The 21,084-nt window shown below is 35.3% G+C and overlaps 2 protein-coding genes across 5 annotated transcripts in view; one reads left to right on the top strand and one right to left on the bottom strand.

Annotated features, from left to right (window-relative positions):
* Window positions 1–791: 791 nt before the first annotated feature.
* Window positions 792–11,887, top strand: Smndc1 (survival motor neuron domain containing 1). The gene is made up of 6 exons (XM_026389091.2): window positions 792–984; window positions 2,134–2,253; window positions 7,242–7,384; window positions 7,987–8,148; window positions 9,894–10,047; window positions 10,935–11,887. Exons 2-6 carry the CDS (start codon window positions 2,134–2,136, stop codon window positions 11,070–11,072), a joined length of 717 nt encoding a protein of 238 aa, XP_026244876.1. The 5' UTR covers window positions 792–984; the 3' UTR covers window positions 11,073–11,887.
* A 6,422-nt stretch (window positions 11,888–18,309) lies between these two features.
* Mxi1 (MAX interactor 1, dimerization protein) overlaps window positions 18,310–21,084 on the bottom strand; it is a 74,373-nt gene continuing 71,598 nt past the window's right edge. For all 4 annotated transcript variants that reach the window (XM_026389132.2, XM_077799014.1, XM_077799016.1 and 1 more), the window contains one exon: window positions 18,310–20,083. In XM_026389132.2, the coding sequence (XP_026244917.2) occupies window positions 19,920–20,083 (164 nt within the window). In that variant the 3' untranslated portion in view covers window positions 18,310–19,919. The remainder of the gene's footprint in view (window positions 20,084–21,084) is intronic.

Below are 21,084 nucleotides of genomic sequence, written 5' to 3'. Positions count from 1 at the left end.
GTACCCTAAAACACTCAAACACAAAACGCAAATAGTTCACCCAGTAGCATATTTCCATGCAAACATTTGAAACCTTTTATGACTAAAGAAAGCAAAAAATATATAAGCAAGTGTTAATACTGTGCACATTTCTAATACATCTTAGGCATTTGTGGAAATAGGAAAAATCCAGGAAAATCTGAGGCTACTTTTAATCAGGTAGGATACAATAAAAGTGAAATAATGCAGTATCTCATTTGACCAACACATTTTGTTTATTGTTTTCTCTTTGACCTATGGTGGGTGGAGTTTTTCCTAAGGCAGCAGCTATACTTCTATTTTATTTAGTAGTCCTTCAGTTTTCTTTAAATGTGAAAGAAAATAGTTATATAATCTGATGGCAAATTTTTAAGTCCCGCCCGAGACTTAAAAATTTGCATTTCCACTAAAGTCCCAGGTGATGCTGATGCTGCGGACTCAGGGACTACACTCTGAAAACTAACCACTAGTATAAAAGCTGCATTAAATTCCACCATAGCTAGCTTAAGAAGGCAGTCAGAAAGAGCCTAACAGGACACGCTTCACGATGAAAATCTAATGACTACCCACTCAAAGCCGGAACTTAGGAATGAAGACCCTATACACTGCGTCCGGCGCAGCCCGGTTACGCCATTTCCTTCCTATTAAGCCCCGCCTACTTCACCTCCCTAGCGAGAGCAAGCTTGACCGTCTAGAGGGCGCCAGGAACCCTGTGAGTCGAGTGACATCTCGCGATGTTTTTTCATATCTCGCGAGACTTTGTTTGCCTTGTCTTTTCCTCCTTCCAGCGCCCGGTTTTCCTTCCCCTCCCCCTCGCCACCGACGGAGTTCTTCCTTTAGAGACCGGGTTGCCCTGTTGTCGTCGCGAAGATTTTTTTCCTACTGCTACAGCCTCTGCCGCCACCGCCGCCACTGGGCTCATTTCCCCGACCCCTTCCCGCCGCCCCATCCCCAACCCCACACAAGGTAACAAATCCTGTGAGGGAGCGTCAGGCCTCGCCGGGCCTTGGTCCCCCCAGAGTTGGAGCAGAGGCCCAAGACCGAGGAGCCAACCTCACAGGAGAGGTCTGGGCGTGGGCTGTCGGGTAGGAGCCCCAGCTCCTCTCCCACCCAGAGTTGATCGTGAGCGGCCCCGGCCTGCGCTGGGGCCTCTTTTTAAAAGGGCGAACACGGCCAGACTGGGGCGGCCGTCGGCTGGGGTAGGGACGCCCGCGCGGTTCTGCAAAGCCTCGGACGGCCGATGTTTAGGTTTCCAGGCCTGAAACAATCGACAAAGTTGTGGCGGGCTTAAAGGTGTTGGGTGACTGGCACCTGAGCTGCCTGGCTTGCTTTAACCCTTTAGGGCCTTTTCAGATTCCAGGCTTTCGCTGGACGGGAATTTAAGAAAGCCCCATACGATTGCTTACAAATCATCAAGGAAGGGTTCATTCATATCTTGTTTGCTGGAGAATGTGCGAGCTACGTTTGGCAAATGGCAACGTTTCTGGGAATGCCTACATGCGAGAGTATTTTTGTTTTTGTTTTGAGGCGCTGGGGATCGAACCTAGGGCCTTGTGCATGCTCTAGCGCTGAGCTACATCCTCAGCCCAGCGGAATATTTGTGTTGCTACTTAAGAAAATGAATCGACAACTGCATATTTAAGTTGACTGAGTGAAAGATTTTTATTCTGGAGAAGAACTTCTACATACATGCTTAATTGATTTGTTCAAGTAAAGAGAGTTATTTGTGTAGATAACTGGGAATCAGTTTTATTTCGCCGTGGATGTATTCTTTCATGCTTAAGGATATGATAATAACCTTAATTATTGAGCTGGTCACAGTGCTTTCCTATAATAAGAGTTAAGAAAAATAAAGAAGTTTTTCTTCTTATCCCATGCTTTTTCAACCTTTTTAAATGGAATTGAACTGACATGTTCTGCAATCTTCAGAATATGTTACCTTGAAGTTTGTGATTTAGCTCAAGTCTAAAGTAAGAGTAAAAATAATGGTGATAAATATAAGCTGCAGGAGTACTTTGGATTAAAACTGGCTGATTCAGGCAGTTTAAGGAAATATTTTTTGTGCTTTGATATTTGACTTAGGTTTCATGGTCTTAACCTCTTTATTTTCCCCAGATGTCAGAGGATCTAGCAAAACAGCTGGCAAGCTACAAAGCTCAACTCCAGCAAGTAGAAGCTGCATTATCTGGAAATGGAGAAAATGAAGATTTGCTAAAATTGAAGAAAGATTTACAAGTAAGTACGAGTTAACAATTGTAGTTAACATTGCTTGAAAGAAATTTCTGTGGCTTTCAATTGATCTATTTTTTTAGAATCCATAGGTACTCAAAATACCCTTGGAGCAGGTTCCCCTCCTATGTGTGTACACATATGTGTAGGCACTGAGGCTTGTAGAGAAATATGGTTACTTCCTCAATTTATATGCATCAAAAAGAATAAACATTGTTTTTAATTAGGTAAATCTTGTGTGCTCATAGGATTTCTTAAAAATTAGTTGATTTTGAAAGTGTCAGACTTTCAACAGAAGAAACTTTACAAAGGAATTTGCTTTTATTTTTCAAGTTTTGGCAAAGAAATTGAGTTCAAAAGGTAACTTAAGATTAAAAAAAAAGAAAATATAATCAGATTAAAATTTTTTTTAGTGATATAATATTGAGAGTGAAACATTTAATAACTTTTTATTTCATTGCTAGTGGATTACACCTTATATTAAAAACACATCATTAAGATATCCCAAAGAGATACATGTTTTTGGTATTAATGTTAGTTAGGTGTTTGAACTTAAGACTAGGTTTTATAGTGTAGTTTTGACCTTTGTCAAGTTGAGTTCTTAATTTATTATGGGATAGTTAAGTAAGTATAACATTTTTAAACCTGCAGTGGGTTTCAAGACAAACATAAAAGCATGATAGTAAATACTTGTTGTTTCTCAGACACCAGGTTAAGAAAAGTACCATATGTAATTTGTAAATACTAGTATTATAACTTTTCATCTTAAGAACTTCCTTAAAATTCTGAACCTGATTTTTTAAAGTTTTCAGGGGGTTTTGATTAGATGATCTCTATACTGGTTCTATATCCTGTCTAATTAATCTGTCCCTTTATCATCCTGTTACCCACTAAATCTTAAATTTTAGGGATTTTATAACTGAAAATGAGTGAAACTTTTCTGAATTGGGGTCTATGTTTTAGATTCTGAAAGAGGTTATCCAGGCATAAAATGAATGAATATTTTCAAATTCAGTTCTAGATTTAGGATAAACTTGCAAGTGTATGTTGTTTTAAAAAATATAGAAAATATCTGGAATAATTTCAGTTCAAACAGAATCCTTCATAGAAGCCAGGCGTGTGGATTGTAGGGCCTACTCCAAGGCCCTTATGTAAAAATAACCTGGTGGTTTGCTCCTGTCCATTCAGTGAATTACTCACGTGTTCTGTGAGTATGCATTGCAGATATAACAAAAGCAAACTGACCTCTTTTCGACTTCAAGTATTGTTTTTTTTTTTTTTTCTTGCCTCAAAGAGATGCTCAGTCTACTTTACCAACTTAAAAGCAGTCCTTTTTTCTTTGAAGAAAAGAAAACATTGTGTGCAATGTTGTATTGTACCCTGCTTCCTGGGCAATGGGAGGAAAGATGTGGAACTGGTGGAAGGGAAATTGGGAATGGAGTTTAAAACAGGATTATTATCAGGTCTTTTTAATATTTCTAGAGTAAATTATCTTTTAGGCTCTGGGCACAAATGTCTTAATATGACACAGTTTATAGCAGTAGATACTGTAGGGAGAAACCACTATAGTAGACATTGTAGTGAGTACATAAAAGACTTATCTAGGGTTCGGTTAATGACTTGGGAATTGTTTTTCTATAAAATATCCTCTTTTTATGCTGACCTGGTGGTGCTATAGGCCTGTAGTTTGATCTACTCGGAAAGCTGAAGCAGGAGAATCACTTGAGCCCAGTAGTTCGAGGGCATTCTGGGAAACATTGAAAGGCCCTTTCTCAAAAACAAAAAGACAATAAAAATATTGTGTAACTATTTAGAACAGCACTGTCCAGTAGACCTTTCTGTGATCGTGGAAATATTCTGTGTTTGATATTCAGTACCATAGCCACTGGACACATATGGCTATTAAATATTTGAAATACAGCTAGGGTAATTGAGGGGCTGAATTTTTAATTTTACTCAATTAATGACTACATATGGAATGGCACAGATTTAGAAGTTTAAGTGCTAATCCTTCAGATAGTGATAAATTGGAATGTTTTAACTAACCAGTCTTGATGAGTTATTTTTATTATTCTCATGATGAGTAAAAAATTTGATTTTGATTATTAGATAGAGGCCTGTTTTGAACTGAAACTACTCAAAGATGGAAAGCATCTTTTAATATTTAGATAAAATTCTGAATGGTGTGTGGATATATGTTTCCACCTAGTAGTTGTTGTCTTCTTTGAGACTATAGTTATAGCTTCTGTTCTGCAATGTTTTTTTTCCCCCTTTTCTGCTTTCTGCAATGTATCTTGTGCCATTAGTATTCAATACTGCTTATCACCTTTAATGAAAAGCTTGTTCAGATTGATTATTAAGTCTCTGGCTTTATCATTTACATGTTTTTGGATCATCATATGTTTTTAATTTCTTATGTTCTTATGGAATCATATCCTGATTCTTAATTTATTTGCCCTTTGATTTATGATAAAACATTCTTTCTGAACTTTTTTCAGTGACATATTTTTCCAGTAAGGTTTCCATATTTATCTCTTTTATTGTCTTTCATAGTGTAGTTATTCAGCAGGCAGCAAATTAATCTACTGAAGTTCTATCAGCCTTTCTTTTCACTTAAAAGATAAAATAGGTATATTAAAATTCGGGCTAGCCAGCTGATTAGCTCCCCAGGCAGTGTATGATAATCACAAAAATAGTCAATTTATTAGGCTGTTTTGCTGAATAAACTGGTTCTAAAGGAGGCAGGGGTCAAGTCACTTGTCTCATATATTACAGTGGCTCTCTGCATCCCCGAAACGCCTTCCTTCAGTAAGCAGAGTGCTTGAGTGCACCCCCTTTGACCTGCTGATATGTAGATCACAACACCTGATGCTTCCTGGAATTGCCGATTACTGTAACTGCTGCCCATCTGTCATTGAAGGAGCAGTTTCAAAACTTGGGGGAGGAAAAGTAATTAATGGTATGTACCTTCAAGAACCCCCTCATACGTAAAATAGTTTTCTGATACTTTCGTCCATATGCACATGTGAAGAAAACAAAAAATTAGAAAGCTCTTCATAGTTTGTTGGGAAGTATATATAAAACCATGGCAAAGTCAGTTACAGGACATTAGGGGTAAATGCTCTGGATTTTGTTTTTGTTGAAAAGGGGTCATTTCAGAGCAAAGCTCTGAACATGCACAGCTTTTTAGGACCATTTTCTTTAAAAATATCTTTTCTTATGAGTATAGTGGGAAAATGTTCTGTCTGAAAAGATAATAGAGTTCTAACTATGAGATGTACAAATGAAAAATTTGTGTTTGAGCTTCAATGGTTAAACCATCCATAGGAGGATGTGGAAGTATTTAATGATAGAAGTATTATAGGCTCTTGAGTCAGGTTTATTGGATTATATCCTTGGCTTTAAAAGGGGTTAACTAAAAACAAGACTGGGTAATTTACTCTCTTCTGTGTACTACTTTATGTGGAACTTCTTTGCTTTATTTGCAAAGGACTGTCTAATTAAAAAGTATTCAAGAGGCTGGGGTTATGGCTCAGTGGCAGAGCACTTGCCTGGCATGTGTGAAGCGCTGGGTTTGATCCTCAGCATCTCATAAAAATAAATAAAATAAAGATAATGTGTCCATCTACAAGTAGGTGGGGAGAAAGGTATTTGAGGACTGGTGCTATAGCTCAATGGTAGAGTACTTACCTAGTATGCACAAGACCTCCAGTATCACCAAAAAACGTCATGTCCTATCTTTAGGGACTATGCAAAAGGAAAAAAAAAGTGTTCAAATAACTATTGGCAGCTAATAAAACTTAGAGGTGCTACTGTACTAAATCTATAACTTAAGTCTGACTCTTCTAGTTCTTTAATCCACAAAATCAGCCTTTCTCCAAAGGCTTACTATTTCTTTCTTTTTTTTTTTTTTTTAGACCCAAATATTAGGTTTTCAAAAGTAGCCAGTAAGTTTTAAAAACTTTAGGAAAGAGCTAATATTTAACTGTCTTGGCTACTGAACCAGAATTACTATTACAAAAACTCAAAGAGTGTGCCAGAAGAAACTAAGTAGAGTTAATTTTGCCAGTTTTTCTCCCCCAAACACACAGAATGTTTTAAATAAAACAATGTGGAGGAATAGGTATGCAGTATGTTAAAACAAATCAGATAAAATGGTACAGACCTTGAATTTTCGTTAGAGTAAAAATTCAGTAGACAGCAGAATCTATAAATTTGTACTATTTCTCATGTTTTGGAACCATCCCTAACATACCTTTGAAGGAAACCAATAAATGTGAGCCTGAATTAGAAAATTATTAGCCACACAGAGGCATTGCCTGCCTGTGTTAGTTTTTTTTTTTTTCCTTTTAAATTAAGCTGTGCTGGTGTGATTAATAAATATCAAGGTATATTTAAATTAACTTGATGTGTGCTTATTACTCAGTTGACGTGAGATTTATAATAAATGAATAGGAAGACTACTGGTTTCTTTTACATATGCCTACAGTGTTTTAGTAGAAATATGTGGAAGTAGGAATATTTTTGTTCACAAATAAGGCTGCTTCAAGTGTTTTGGGAATGGGGGGGGGTATTGACTAGACAGGTAATAAAACTGCTAAGTAATACCTAGAAGACAGAACAATTGCATGAAGTATACATGATAAAAGTAAAAGGGACCTCAAATCTAATTCAATCCCTCATACTGTATTTCTCATCTTTAGAGAAATTTATTTACTAATAAGCACTTTGAAATAATGCATGGCATAAGCTCAAGTCTATTTTATTTTTATTAGTATTTATGATTAAGATGAAGATATGTTAGGCTTAAATCACAGCTTCACTACTTATGTAAAATATTATCTCAGTTTCAACATGGAGTAAATCTCAATATTTCTTAGTGTTATAAACTATATCAGCTCTCAAACCACATAGCATTTATTATCGAAAACTAAGAAAGTAATTGATAATATGAATTATAAAATTAATGTTATGATTTTGTCATCCTTTTTTAGGAAGTTATAGAACTAACCAAAGACCTCCTGTCAACTCAACCATCAGAAACTCTTGCAAGTTCAGATAGTTTTGCTTCTGCTCAGCCCACTCATTCATGGAAAGTTGGAGACAAGTGTATGGCAATCTGGAGTGAAGATGGACAGTAAGTGTAGAAAAAAAAAAACCCTCTAACTGTAACATGCAATAATAAAATACAATGGTAAGATTTTTTATTCAGTTTGAACTACCCTATTTTAATCTTTCCATATAGGCAATGTGATTTTCAGAGCCAACTTTTGGGTGGTTGCCATTAATGAAGTTTAGGTTTAGCTTTAGATTAAGTTTGAGGGAGAAGAATGGTTTACATCCCAGAGGAGAGAAAAATGAATAGTTATTTTCCAAAATAATCTAAATTATTTCCTCCTTAAGTTGAAAACTGAGCAAATCGTAGATTACCTCAGATTTCTGTGAAGTGCATACACTGAAATCACTCTTATAAGAATTTATTTTTTTCTCAGAGAGTTGAACTAAAGCATATTGAATAGATATATGTTTAAGAGACTTTCTTGGCAATATTTTGATTAGGGCTTCTTTTTTAATACCAGATGCATAACTCCAACCACTCTTGAATTTTTGTCAAAAGGGCCATTTAACTTCAGAAGTTTCATTTTAATCACATATAATAATTGAATCTCTGCAGTATAAGTCTTGTAGGCTGAGTACTAAATCTTTACTCACCTGCTTACAGCCATGATATCTTTACAGGTGTTACGAAGCGGAGATCGAGGAGATAGATGAAGAAAATGGCACCGCTGCAATTACCTTTGCTGGTTATGGCAATGCTGAAGTGACTCCACTGTTGAACCTGAAGCCTGTAGAAGAAGGAAGGAAGGCAAAGGAGGACAGTGGGAATAAACCCATGTCAAAGTAAGTAACTTTGGCATTTTAGATGTTCCCCATTTGGGTACTTGAGGTAATCTGCAAATGGAAGCTATATGTAGCCTAAATTGGGGTGAGGAAGTTAGAATACTATTATTGTTCTAAAGATGAGTGACACAGGCTCAACATGGTCTGTTATGTGTATGCCTAAGTGAAGACATATTGGTTCCCTCTTGGGCATTCCATATTAGGAGGATACCGTACTGTACTGAGGACATCTTCCTACTATATTTTTTATAAGCCAGGAGCTGAGGCTGTATCACAATGAAGACCAACTTAGGCTTCCTCAGTATACTGAGTTTATATCCAAAGAGAACATTTAATCAAAGAAGCACTTTAATAATAAAGTGAAGATATTAGGAAGGGATAGAACACACTTAGGAAGGGAACAAAGATAAAGTATCTGGCACTACAGTTATCAGGGCAGTTTTCTTAAGGAAACTGCCCTGAAGTAGAGGTAACAGAAAGAGACCTGTGGTAAAAACTTGGGACTAGAAGGTGGGGTTTTCAAATTTTTAAGTTACAACATAAGTATATTTGGAAAAATTCTGTCACTTGTTAAAATAACACATAAACATCCCCAGTAAGAAAAATCAGATTGTAAAACTCTGTATAATCTCTGGTTTTAGTTTTTTGGCTTCTGTATACAAAGCCATACTTGGCTTCATGGTGGCAATTATATAGTATGGGGATCTAGTTTTTATTGCCTCTCTTAAAAGATTTTTTTCTTCATCCTTCATTTGGTTGGTTTTAACTGAGTGCATATTATTGATAGTTTTAAGCTCTAATCCTATTTAGAATCCTGTGTAGGATTTTTGAACACCGCCCCCCTCAGTGTTTTTGCTTTTTGTTTTTTTTAACAATTGTTAGCTGTGAGGGTGGGGTTGTATCTCGGTGGTAGAGCACTTGTCTAGCACACTTGAGGCACTGCGTTCAATCCTCAGCACCACATAGAAATAAATTTTAAAAAATAAAGGTGTCCACCTACAATTAAAAAAAAAAAAACTATGATTTCCCTTGTGCTGCTGCATTCTTCTAGGTGAAATAGTTTTATATGTATTCAGTCCATTCTTACACTTTTTCAAATGCTCTGCATTATACTTCTATGTCTATTTGGGAATTGATTTTTAGGCAGCTAATTATTTGAAATTTAACATGTTTCTAAAACACAACTGATAGAAGCTATATAAAAGTGAAATAAAAAGTGCCAGGCTTGTGGTACATGCCTATAATCCTGGTAAGTTGAAAGCTAAGGTAGGAGGCAAGTTGGAGGCCAGCCTTACCAACTTAGCAAGACCCTGCTTCAAAAAATAAGAAGGGGCTTGGAATGGGGCTCAGTTGTTAAATATCCCCTGGATTAATCCCCAGTACCCCCCCAAAAAGGTCAAATATATAGTTAAATGCATGTATGAATACAGCATAATGAATACCACTATTATATATAATGATATTGCACCAGTAAAAAATACTTTTTTAAAAGGCTTAGCTGAAATATTTGATTTATATTTGTGAGAGATTACGTATGAAAGCTTTTAAGGATACTTTAAAAAAAAAAATTTGTATACTATTGCCAGGTGATTGGCATTGATTTTAATGATTCAGTGCTTTTATTCATGGAGAGAAGTATGTGTAAGTTTATTGGATTTTTTTTGTTGTTGTTGTGCGTCTAAGGTTCACAAGGAGGTCATCTTTTAAATCTTAATAGTTGACATTTAGCTGTTTTTACCACACAGAAAGGAAATGATTGCCCAGCAGCGTGAATACAAAAAGAAGAAAGCTTTGAAAAAAGCACAGAGAATAAAAGAACTTGAACAGGAAAGAGAGGACCAGAAGGTGAAATGGCAACAATTCAACAACAGAGCCTATTCTAAAAACAAAAAAGGCCAGGTTGGTAAATCTATTCATCACACTTTGCAAATCTGAAAAATGCAATTGTCACTAAAATATTTAAAATGAAAAAGGAGGTACATAGATTTTTGAAACTATAAATCAGTTATAATCAAAATCATTGCCATTCCTCAATTTTGCTTTTTGAAAAATATCTCTTATTAGCCACTGTCTCTACAATAAAAACATTATTCATGAGAGTTTATGTTAGGAATGACAAATTTGAAAAATTATTTGCTGCTTTACATACCACTTAGGGACAGTGTGCTGAACTCTGCTTTATAAACATGTCTTTATGTGCATTGCTGTTAGATCTTATTTAAAAAAGCTTTTAAGTTCCATTGGTTAACTTTCTGAGTGTTAGGTAAAAGATAATCATAACATCCATGGAAGTTCACAGTCAGGATAACCTGGCTATTATACACATCTTTGTTTTTTGTTTAGTCACCTCCATTGGTAGACATGATTTCTGGAAAATAGTACTTCCTTTTCATAAAGATGTTCATTTTATGACTTAACAAAGGACAAGGGATTTCATAATTTAGATATCCAATAGACACTGCTGTAAACTTCAATATAGTCAGAGTTGTAGTTATGCTAGAACTGAAGACTCATATTGTAAATTAGGGTTGGATTTAAGATTGCAAACTATAATCTGGAGACAGGTAAATGCCCAAGTGTTATGAGTGCTTGTAGTGTGTAGTGATAATTTCCACATGTTATAAGTTAGAATAAATGGCTTCTGTTTAGTGAATTTTGACACTAGCAAACAAAAGCAATGAGTTTTTCTTTTTTAAAATATTGAAGCTAGACTGTTTTAATATTAAAGTTTAAAATTTGCTTTTTTCCCAAAACTAATCAGAAATGGTTTCTGTTCTTTCCCTTAGGTAAAGAGGAGTATTTTTGCTTCACCTGAGAGTGTTACTGGCAAAGTTGGAGTAGGAACTTGTGGAATTGCTGATAAACCTATGACACAGTATCAAGATACCTCTAAATACAATGTCAGGCATTTGATGCCTCAATAATCAGAAAAACTGTTGGATTTCATCTCTGCAGGGCTTTACATTTACCTTTTTATTCTTATATTTTTCTAAAGGTAAATTATTTGTTAGATGAGTAAGGAAGATACCATTGTTGTCATTGTTTGACTTCAATAGAATGAAACTTGAAGAAATTGCATTTGATAATTGCTATTCATTTAACTTTTCATTTATACTACCACAGTTCCCTCAGAGTTTGTTGATAAGGCAACTTTTCTAGATAGATGCTGCTTAAATCAGCACTTAAAATGAATTGTTGATCTTCCTAATATCAGGCCCCCCACTTGATGGTGTAAACTTTTTGTAAGTCATAATTTTAATTTTCAAACACTTTGAACTTGACACATATTCTAGAAATTCATTTGGAACATCAAGACAAAACACCAACTTGCTAAGGAAATCTTTTTGGGTTTTTCCCCCTTTGTCTTCAACTTTAAAACTGAGCTCTTAACCAGACAAGCCAAAATATGGGTTAATTTGTAAATGGTAAAGTTTGTTTGAGGTTTTTTTCCTTCAATAACTTGTTTTCTAAGCCTGTACACCATCTCTTCAAAATTGATCTAGATTTTACTTTTATTCACTGAGTTAGTTTTATGTAAGAAACCATGTTAGGATGAGCTACCTTTCTAAGGTGTTTTTTGTTTGGTGTTTTGTGGTTTTGTATGTTTGCTTTTTCCTTTGTCAGTTTTTCACATATGGTTAGTGGTACCATTTTTGGATGTGTAATGTTTATATGGGAAAACAAAAAGCTGATGTATAGCCCTGTATACAGTGTAGATACTATTTTTGTAAAAAACCAAGGCTAAATTAATGAACAAGAGTACTGAATGTTTCATCATTAAAATTTCTTGTATTTCTTGTGCATTAATCTGACCATAATTTCCCTGTATATTATGTTCATGTAGCTGAGTTTTTAATTTTTATTAACTAGATCAAGTTGCCAGCATTTGTTGGTGTGACATCAGTTATCCTGAGTTGAGTTAAAGCCAAATACATGCATAGAAAAAGGTCTTCCTATTAATGGGAGATGATTTTTAGAATGTGTGTTAATTTCAGTTTTGTATGTTTAACTTTTATTAAATAAAGTGTTTTTAAAATCTCCAGGGTGTGTTAACAAGAAGATGAAGTCTTTAGCTTTGACATGGTGATTAAGCCTCAAACTTGCACACAGAATTGCCACTAAAAAGAATTTTGATTATGGGATAAAGGTTTCAGTAAATCCTTAAGTATTCCTTCCATTAGACATTAAGAGTTGAATACTAAGGATTGCCTAGTTTTATTTTATTGGCTTGTGCTATGAATGGGGTATTCACAAATTTTTGCACAAGGGGAAAATTTGAAGTTTTTATTTCACAAATTTTAATTTCATTAGTAAATTGAGACTTTTAGGATGGCGGTAAGAAGTAGTGTTCCTTTCCTTCCTCCAGACCCCAAAACAGGCATAGAGAAAAGGCTACTTAAACCTGAAAACTTAGAAATAAAAAATTTTGAAGTATACTATTATTCATCTTTTACCATTGTAACAAACATCTTTTAAATTTTTATTAGAGATTATTCAATCTTAGAATTGAGATTCAGTAGCTGCATGATTTTCCCATTGTAAAAACATCTTAAGAGCATAACTAAATAACCAGTAGTAGCCTTAAAAGATAACAAGATAATTATTTGAATGAAAATGCACTGGCAAGAAATTTGCTGTAATTATGTGACCCCAGTTATGTTTTTTATTGAGATTAGCTTGTTATGTTTGTTGGGATAGTAGTTCACTTGGTGTTTGTACAGACAATACTGTTGGAACTGAGACTTATTCCTCCTTTAACCCTAAAGACCTTCCTTTCTGCATATGAATTTTCCTGGAAGGCTTTGCAATAGGATAGAGAAAAGGAATAAAAGTAACCATATCATAACAAGTATTTGTTTAGAAAATAGGAGCCATACAGAATAAGATCAGGACCTCTTGTGTCAAAGACCTGGATATGGCCCTTTGGAAAATCCTAGTGTCAGGAAGGAAGATGTTGGTATCTCTGGACTAAACTGAAAGAACTTATGGGGAGATAATACCTGCCACAGTTCGATGCTGAAGTTGAGAAAATACTTAATGAGAAGCATGATAGCAATAGTATTTTACAAATGAAAACAAACTCTGTGTATTCTAAAATTGGATAGGAATCTTATCCTTATAGAGCTTTGTTATAAATTTAAATGTAGAATTTCTCCTGTCAAGAAAGGAGACTTGAAGCTCTGAAATGTAAAAATACCCATTTATGACTCCTGAGTAGGAATGCCTGCATATATCTTCTCAAGAGTTTGACATTTCACTTCAGTTACCATTTCAAGAAATGAATGATCCGAACACTCCAAAAGTTAATAACCCAAATTAATTTTAATAATTGTATAACTAATGCTATTAACATGTAGAAAGGTCAATAGGGCATATTGGAAGAGCAAGGATTCCTGACTCCCTATTTATTAGCTACTGTGTATAACTCCTCTGCCTCGTTTTTCTCCATAGAATGGATTTAATAATACCAGTTTCCCTAGGTTTTAAGAATTGAGTTAATATATGTAAAGAGCTACAGTGTCTGGCATATGGTAAGCACTATAGAAGAATCTGCCATTTACTGTAAAGTGGCAATGGTGAATATCTGATCTTTTTTCCCTTAATTTGAACAAGAGTTGTTCACATTACAATGGATAATGATACTCACTTGCTTATGATTTCTGGTCCCCAGACCCACAATTTTAACTTATTACTGAAATGTTACCAAATTGCCAAGAAACATATTAAATAAATCCTAGTAAAGGTTTAAAATTCTTCATATGAAGGCATGTTTCTTAGTGGGAAAGGGAGAAATTTATAATAAAAGTCACCCTTAATTCTTAAAGAGGAAATCTTGGGGTCTGGTTCCTATCCCAAACATTTCCAGGCCAAGGTATATGGTTTGACAAACACCATAGAGGATTCTGATGTGTTTCCTTTGCTGAGAACCATGTTTTTAGGTTAAATGTAAGAGAAGTTTGATTCTTGAAGAAAAATTCCATTTAGTGGCAGTTTATTTTAGTCTAGTTTTGAAAACTAGGCATCCAATGCAAAATACATTGATTATTCTAAAACTTCCATTTTTTTTTAAACTTGTTTTTGTCAGTGAAAGGTGGTATGTCTGTTTTTATATGATGTAGTTTTAATGCTGAGTATATCTCATTTATAAATAGCAAGGGAAAACATCAGGGGACAAAGGAAAATTTGATTTTTTTGTGATTGTGTGTCTGTAGATTATAATTTTATAGTTAAAATTAGACCTTTTATAAGATGAAAAATAACATTTGTAAATTTAGCCAAAAATATATTTAAAGCTTTTAGCGAAATTGGATAATAACTGAAATACAAAAGAAGAATATCTATTTAAGCCAGCAAGGTTTTGTATTTGTTAAAATCTTTAGAAGATTCAATAAATATCTGCTGAATTGTATTAAGTATTTGTATTATACTATGAAAGTCAGTATAAATAGCAGTTTATTAATTCGACAGTAAATATAAACGTTCTTTATATCTAGGATTTTTGAGTTCCAAGTTAAACAGAATTTTTACTGCAGTGGAGAGGAAGAGCATAGCAGGCAAAATAACAGGTAATTCTGTAGTTTTAAACACCAACCAAAAAACCCCAATAACTGAATCCCCATCATCCTGTATGATTTTTTTTAAAGCATATCTATCTGTATAGATAAGTTCTTAAGAGGTTCAGAAACCAGTATTAAAAGAGATGGGACAGCTTAAGAATGTTTTGGATTGGGTTAGAGTGAGTAGAAAAGATGACATAAGATGGAATTACATCTGTGTAGTTTTTCAGTTTTTTTCCCCTGACTTTTCAACTTATGTGTAAAGATGGTTCTTTTGTGGCCTTTATACTTCATTAGTTGATTTTATGAAACCACTCAAGTCAGAGATTTTTAAAATTGTCATTTGTTTCCCCAGTTAGTCTTTTTTTTTTTTTTTTTTTTTTTAAAGCAAAGCTAAAGGAGCCATTCTTAGGAGGAAGAAAAGTTTGAAGAGCTACTTTTTCAAATTGGGCCCCCAAATCATGGTTATTAATTTGCTCTTTGATTTCCCTTTCTTGGTGAAACTGATGTGCTTTTGTTTTTTCCCTTTCAAGCCCTGTACTTACTTTAGCAAGATGCAGTGAATTTGTGACCCAAGAAAGAATTCAGGCTTGGAGAAAACTTGATTCCATATCCTGAGAAACTAGAGTTGAAGCCTGAGATCTACAGCTAGGCTAGTCTTTAATAGATGGTAATTGTCCAGTTGTTCATTGCTCAGAAGTAGCAGGAAGGAAGAGTAAGTATCCCTTTGGTTCTTTTGCCTGGAGTGTTTTTTTTTTTTTTCTTCCTCCAAAAGTGCTGTCAGGTTAGTTGACCTAGCTTTCAGAAAGTGTGATGCGTTACTAATTTAGAAACAACTGACCTCTTAAATTTATATTCTTTTAATACACATTTTATAAGTACTTTGTGGCTTTTGTTATATTTTTGCAATGCTATTCTTTGCCCTGGTGTGAACATCTAAAATAAATATCCCAATTATTGCCCTACCAAGAAAAACTTTTTAAGCATTCCCCATGGCAGGGAGCAAAAGATTTGAGGGACTAGAAATATTTCCAAAATTACAGTAGATTAATTGGGAGTATTTTAAGTGCATTTCATTTGAGTCATTTTTCACAATCATGACTTGGAAGAAATATAAAACAACCAAGAGTAGAATCTTCATCCAGTACATCTTTTTCAAACTACACTGTATCAAAGAATCAGACATAGTCCACGAGAAAAGCAGTTTCCTACTATCTGGACCATGGGCCAAGAAGATAGCTACTGATTTTACTTGGCAAGGTCAGCACTAAATATTAACTAGGACACTCATTTTCACAGAGGTTTATAGTATGCAGTATGATGTTAGTCCATAAAGACCAGATAATCACTAAAAATTGATGACACATTAATCTTATAAAGCCTTTATTTAAGAAATTTTATAAGATGATCAAAAGTCAAGCCAGGAATAAATGCCTATAGTTCTAGCTATTTGGGAGTCTGAGGCAGGAGGATCACTTGAGCTCACAAGATCCAGACCAGCTTGGGCAACATGCTGAAACACTATCTCAAAAGAAAAGTACTACTACCATGGAATTGTGTTAATAGTAGACACTGAGCAAGTTATTTTCAGGGATGGAAGTGTAGCTCAGTGATAAGAGTATTCCTAGTATGCATGAGGCCTTAGGTTTAATCCCCAGCACCACAATTTTTTGGGGTACTTGGGGTTGACCCTGGGGGTATCTTACTATTAAGCTACAGCCTCTCAGACAGGGTCTCCATTGCTAAGGCTGGCCTTGAATTTGGCAATCTTACTGCCTCAGACTTCTGAGTCACTGGGATTATAGCCATGTGCCACCACACCTGAGCTAAAATTCAGTATTAAGGAAATTAGAAGATTGCATTCATCAGAAAAAGTAGAGAAGTATATATACCTCTTATGGATGGAGGTACTATTCACATGGATTTTAGGAGTAGGGTGATAAATTGCATGTATAAGCGGAATCCTTATGTTTCAAGATGAAGATAGTATTTATAGCAACTTTTCAGGGAGGCAACAGGTTCCATGAAGAGATTGAATAACTTGCTCAGTGTCTACTAAATGTTATAATGGGATTAAATTTAATTAAAACCCTTGCTTTTCCCCCATTATGCTACATTTGGTAGGTGTGTTGGAATCTGACTTTGATTTGGGTTAAGAATATTTAGGTGGAAGGATAATAAAAAACGGGAAAAGCAGCTGTTTAGTCAAGCGAAGGAAAAAAGCTTCTCAAAATTCCTAAAAGGCTAAACAGTTTCTTTAGGAGACAGAAACCAGGAGGCAGTATGGCCTTTGAGTAAGGAGCTTGGCCTTAACAATTCTCATTGCCTTTTAAAACCCCTTCATGATTCTAAAAACAGGTATTGCCATATAGACATTGTCATGGGGACTAGAAAAAGCATTTTTTCTGTATTTTCATATCTATGCTAGTCTGAGTCAATGACTTCATTAGAATCCTTTGGTAATATAAGGGTCACTCAACAGGCATTTTACTAAAAGATCCTAAATAAGATTAATGAGGGTTAAGGCATCAAATGGGAACATGGAGACTTTTCAGTTTGCATAATGCTAGTCAAGAGATTCTCTAAAATGTTTCAAAATCAGATGAGGATGACAAATGTTTGTGTGACCTACTTGAAGCAGTTACTGGGTACCTGCAATTAGGTTATGTAAAAATAGATGTTTAAATTTTAGAACAGAAGAGTGATTAAATTTCAAATTGGTATTAATTCTGGACTTCTGACATAGTACCAATGTAAACATTTGGGAGACAGTTGTGACTACTCATCCATATTTTTGCCTTCATGGAGAAGGGTATTTGTTAGAAAATAATTCTGGTATTCTTTATTCAGTTTTTGTTTCTTGTGTTAATTTTTGTGTCTTCATTTGTCTTTTAAAAAATTAATACTTCTTACTCATACAATCTATCCATATCCTCCACCCCCACAAAAGGAAAACCAACCAGGGAAAGAAGAGTTTAGGGGCAAATGAAATATGTACCATAGGTTTGTACAGCCCATTATCCTGTACACATACAACAAAATGGCAGCCCCTCAAGTTTGCCTGAATGTTGTCCCAAATTCCAGCCCTATGCCAAAGATGCCAGTGAATGCCATGGGAATAACAAAAGTCATTGGCTTCCATTTACTTTCCATGGTAATTTTAGTACAATCTTAAACTCTCACTTGGGAAAGTCAAAAGTAAGCAAATATATAGAGCAATATCTTGACCTAGCCAGGAATAATTATAAATGAAACTAGAAACAGTTTACTTGGGCCACAGAAATGAATCTGTTTTGTCATGTTTTTCATTAATTCCCAGCACCTGAAACGTAGCAAGTCCTAGTACTGGGTTTTAAAGGCATGCAGTTTTCAAACACACATCTATTTCAAAGAATTTCTTCCACTCAAACACAGCACAATCAAGGAAGATTTTTTTGAAGGAGGCACAGGGGGAGCACAAGAACAAGTGAGTATATATTATATATATGTGCTGAGGTCTTATGTATGACCAAGATGGTACACTCCATATAAAAGTTGTGAATGCTGTTTAAGTGCCTCTCACAAAAGAATAGTCTAACATTAACACACAACTCAACTGCACTGCTAAATATGGTTGTCTTTATTTTCTTTTTCCTTGCCCAGCCCTATCTAAACATAAAATAAAACTACAGGACTGAAATTAACAACCCATTAAAATCAGCAATAAGTTATGAAAATCATAAAGCTTTTTTTTTTAAGTAATTAAGGGTAGTTAAATTATTTAAAGTATACAAAGTCCAAACAGCTGGGGGTAAGGTCTCCAGGAAGGCTTCCCAGGGTAAGAGAGAGGACCAAAGGAAAACCTTGCAGTTTGAAAGACAAAGGGAACACATGACATCAAAGTGCAGGCTAGAAATTTCACTTCGAAGAAAATAACATTTCTGGAAACATTTATAAGAGCAACAATAGCACCTGCACAGGGGGATTGTGAAGAAGACTGCTTGTAGAAAATGGAAGCAAATCTTTACATTAAAATGAGACAAGTGCTGAACTTAACTATGTTAACTATGATAGTGTGTCTACTATGGATATCAGATGGTTAAAAGCTGGTAAAAGGTAATGATTCTAAAAGAAAACAAAAACAGCATTGACCTTTTTTCTACCTAGCCCAGACCTCATTCATTTTGTGCACTATAAAGAGTGAGGTGTGAGGTGTTTTATCATTATCAAATGCTGCATCAAAATAGATGATTTTTCCCATGTGTTTTTCCACTATAAAAGACATCTATGTTTACTTATGGACAAGCTTTAAAAAGATGTCATTTTGGTTTTCAACACATATAAACAGTTATCAAAATCTCAAATAAAAATGCTGCCGTGGCTCAGACCTTGGCCTGCTAATCTGCGTGCACAACTCTTCTGACCCATGCAGACACAGGCACATGGAGCTTTTTCCTTTTGGCTCCCCAATCCATACTCATAGGCCTTGTGTGATAGAGGCTGTCATGCATGGACTGCCCCCATGCAGCCCTTAGGCCTCGGGCTGGCGAGATGGCAGTTGGGTGCCCTAGTGCTAACAATGCAGGATAAGGTTAGCTTGTTTAGCATGGAATCCAACAGAAAGCTGAGCTGCATGATGATCCCTTTCAAAAGGCTTCATGGGAGTCTCTCCTTTTGTAGAGCATGAAATGAGTTTGGGTTTGTTTCATTTTTGTTTTAAAGAATTGATCATCCACAGGCTTCATGATAAACTGTCCCAGGCTGAGTTTTAATAGCTCCTTAGCTATCCAAGATTAATGCCTGATTATCTTTTCTTTACTACAGGTTTGATTTTTTTTTTCCCTAGGGCCATAAAGCTCAGGAAGGGTTCATAATCCCATCTTTAAATGTGTCTACTCAACGTAGTATGAGCAAACTAGAAAAAGAGGATGGAATCTCCAGTGTCCTCTTTGAAATCAATTAGATCAAATCAAGATAATTTCACACAAGTTTTCCATTGCCATTAGAAATTGTGATTTTTCCAATGTGAATATTCTGAATATATTTGTTCTGCTGGGGAGGCTCTACCCCACTTTTTGCTAAGTTATTTGCTTAAATACAGGTCTTCTGACCCTTTATTCAAGTATAGTTTTGTTTAGCTTTATAGAGGAGACTGCATCATGAACCCAATTTAAGAGATTGTACTGAATTGGCCCAGTGAATATTTTGCCCTGCACTATTATGTCATGCTGGGTTCTAGGAAGTGAACGAAAGTTTGACACTGGCACTGGAGTAACCCTCATCACTCCCAATACTCTGCAGGCTGCTGTGGTCATCAATGTCACTGATGCTGGTGGTACTTATATTGTCCACTTCTCCATGGGAGAACTCTGTGCTTTCAACATCCACTTCAATCTCCTCTGCCAAAGGGGAAAAAAAAAAGAAAAACATTAATAATCTACTCTATGTGCACCTTCAAAAATTAAAAGGCATGAGGAAAAGTGGCATAAAACAAAAGTTATACAACCAGTTTTTTATCAGTGAGCTCTGGAGAACAGAGAAACTGAAGATCAAAGAAATACTTTCTGTACAGGGGAATCTCTGGTATACAATGGTGGTCTTAATTTGGGCAGCAAGTTTACTAAAACCCTGTTGACGCCAGTCCGTCTGGACGTCCCACCAATCTGGGAATTATTAATTAATATTAAAAGATCCCAACCCAAGTGGTTTAACAACATCTGTCTTACATTAAACCAAAAACTAATTCTCAGTGTTGTTTACTAATCAGGGTTGACTAGCAGAGGGGGAGCACAAACCTAAAAACAGACTACGGGCTGAAGGTATAGCTCAGTGGTAAAGCACTTGCCTAGCATGCACAAAGCCTGATTCCAATATTGGAAGGAAAAGAAAATAGCAAACTAGAAAATCTACTCATTCAAGCCTTTGGAGATACCATTCTACAGATAGTTCTACAGACTTCAAAGGTTCATAGTGAAGATATTTTGCTATTTAGTAATTAAAATAAGCCATTTGTTACAAAGTAGATTTTTGAGGGATTTGTCTTTAATTTTCTTGCACCAAATACAGTTTGAAGTTCCCAACTCCTCCCTTGTCTTTTCGGTTTGTTAGGGATGAAACCCATAGTCTTGTACATGGTAAGTGGTCTGCCACTGAGTTACATTCTCAGCCCCAAATATAGCTTGAAATAAAGACCTGAAGCTTAAAATAAGTCTCTGAATTATAGTGAGATCTATAGGATTACAGGAAAGGCATTTTGGGTGGTGGTATTTAACTTAAAAAACCCAAACAAACCCTTAAACACGTATATGATGTCTATATAGACCTTGTCAAATACTACATATACTATCACCAATACATTATAACAACAATACACAGTTTAAAAATAAAAGTTAAAAATTAT

Source organism: Urocitellus parryii, chromosome 5, assembly GCF_045843805.1.
Source record: "Urocitellus parryii isolate mUroPar1 chromosome 5, mUroPar1.hap1, whole genome shotgun sequence".
Taxonomy (NCBI): domain Eukaryota; kingdom Metazoa; phylum Chordata; class Mammalia; order Rodentia; family Sciuridae; genus Urocitellus; species Urocitellus parryii.
Note: the sequence above shows the minus strand (reverse complement) of the source record. Positions and strands in the feature narration are given on the sequence as shown.

Bases quoted from the DNA above. Each gene is read 5' to 3' on its own strand.
- Smndc1 (XM_026389091.2), top strand. From the start codon at position 2,134: ATGTCAGAGGATCTAGCAAAACAGCTGGCAAGCTACAAAGCTCAACTC. The intron at 2,254-7,241 runs GTAAGTACGAGT...ATCCTTTTTTAG, and splicing joins AATTGAAGAAAGATTTACAA to GAAGTTATAGAACTAACCAA. The intron at 10,048-10,934 runs GTTGGTAAATCT...TCTTTCCCTTAG, and splicing joins CTAAAAACAAAAAAGGCCAG to GTAAAGAGGAGTATTTTTGC.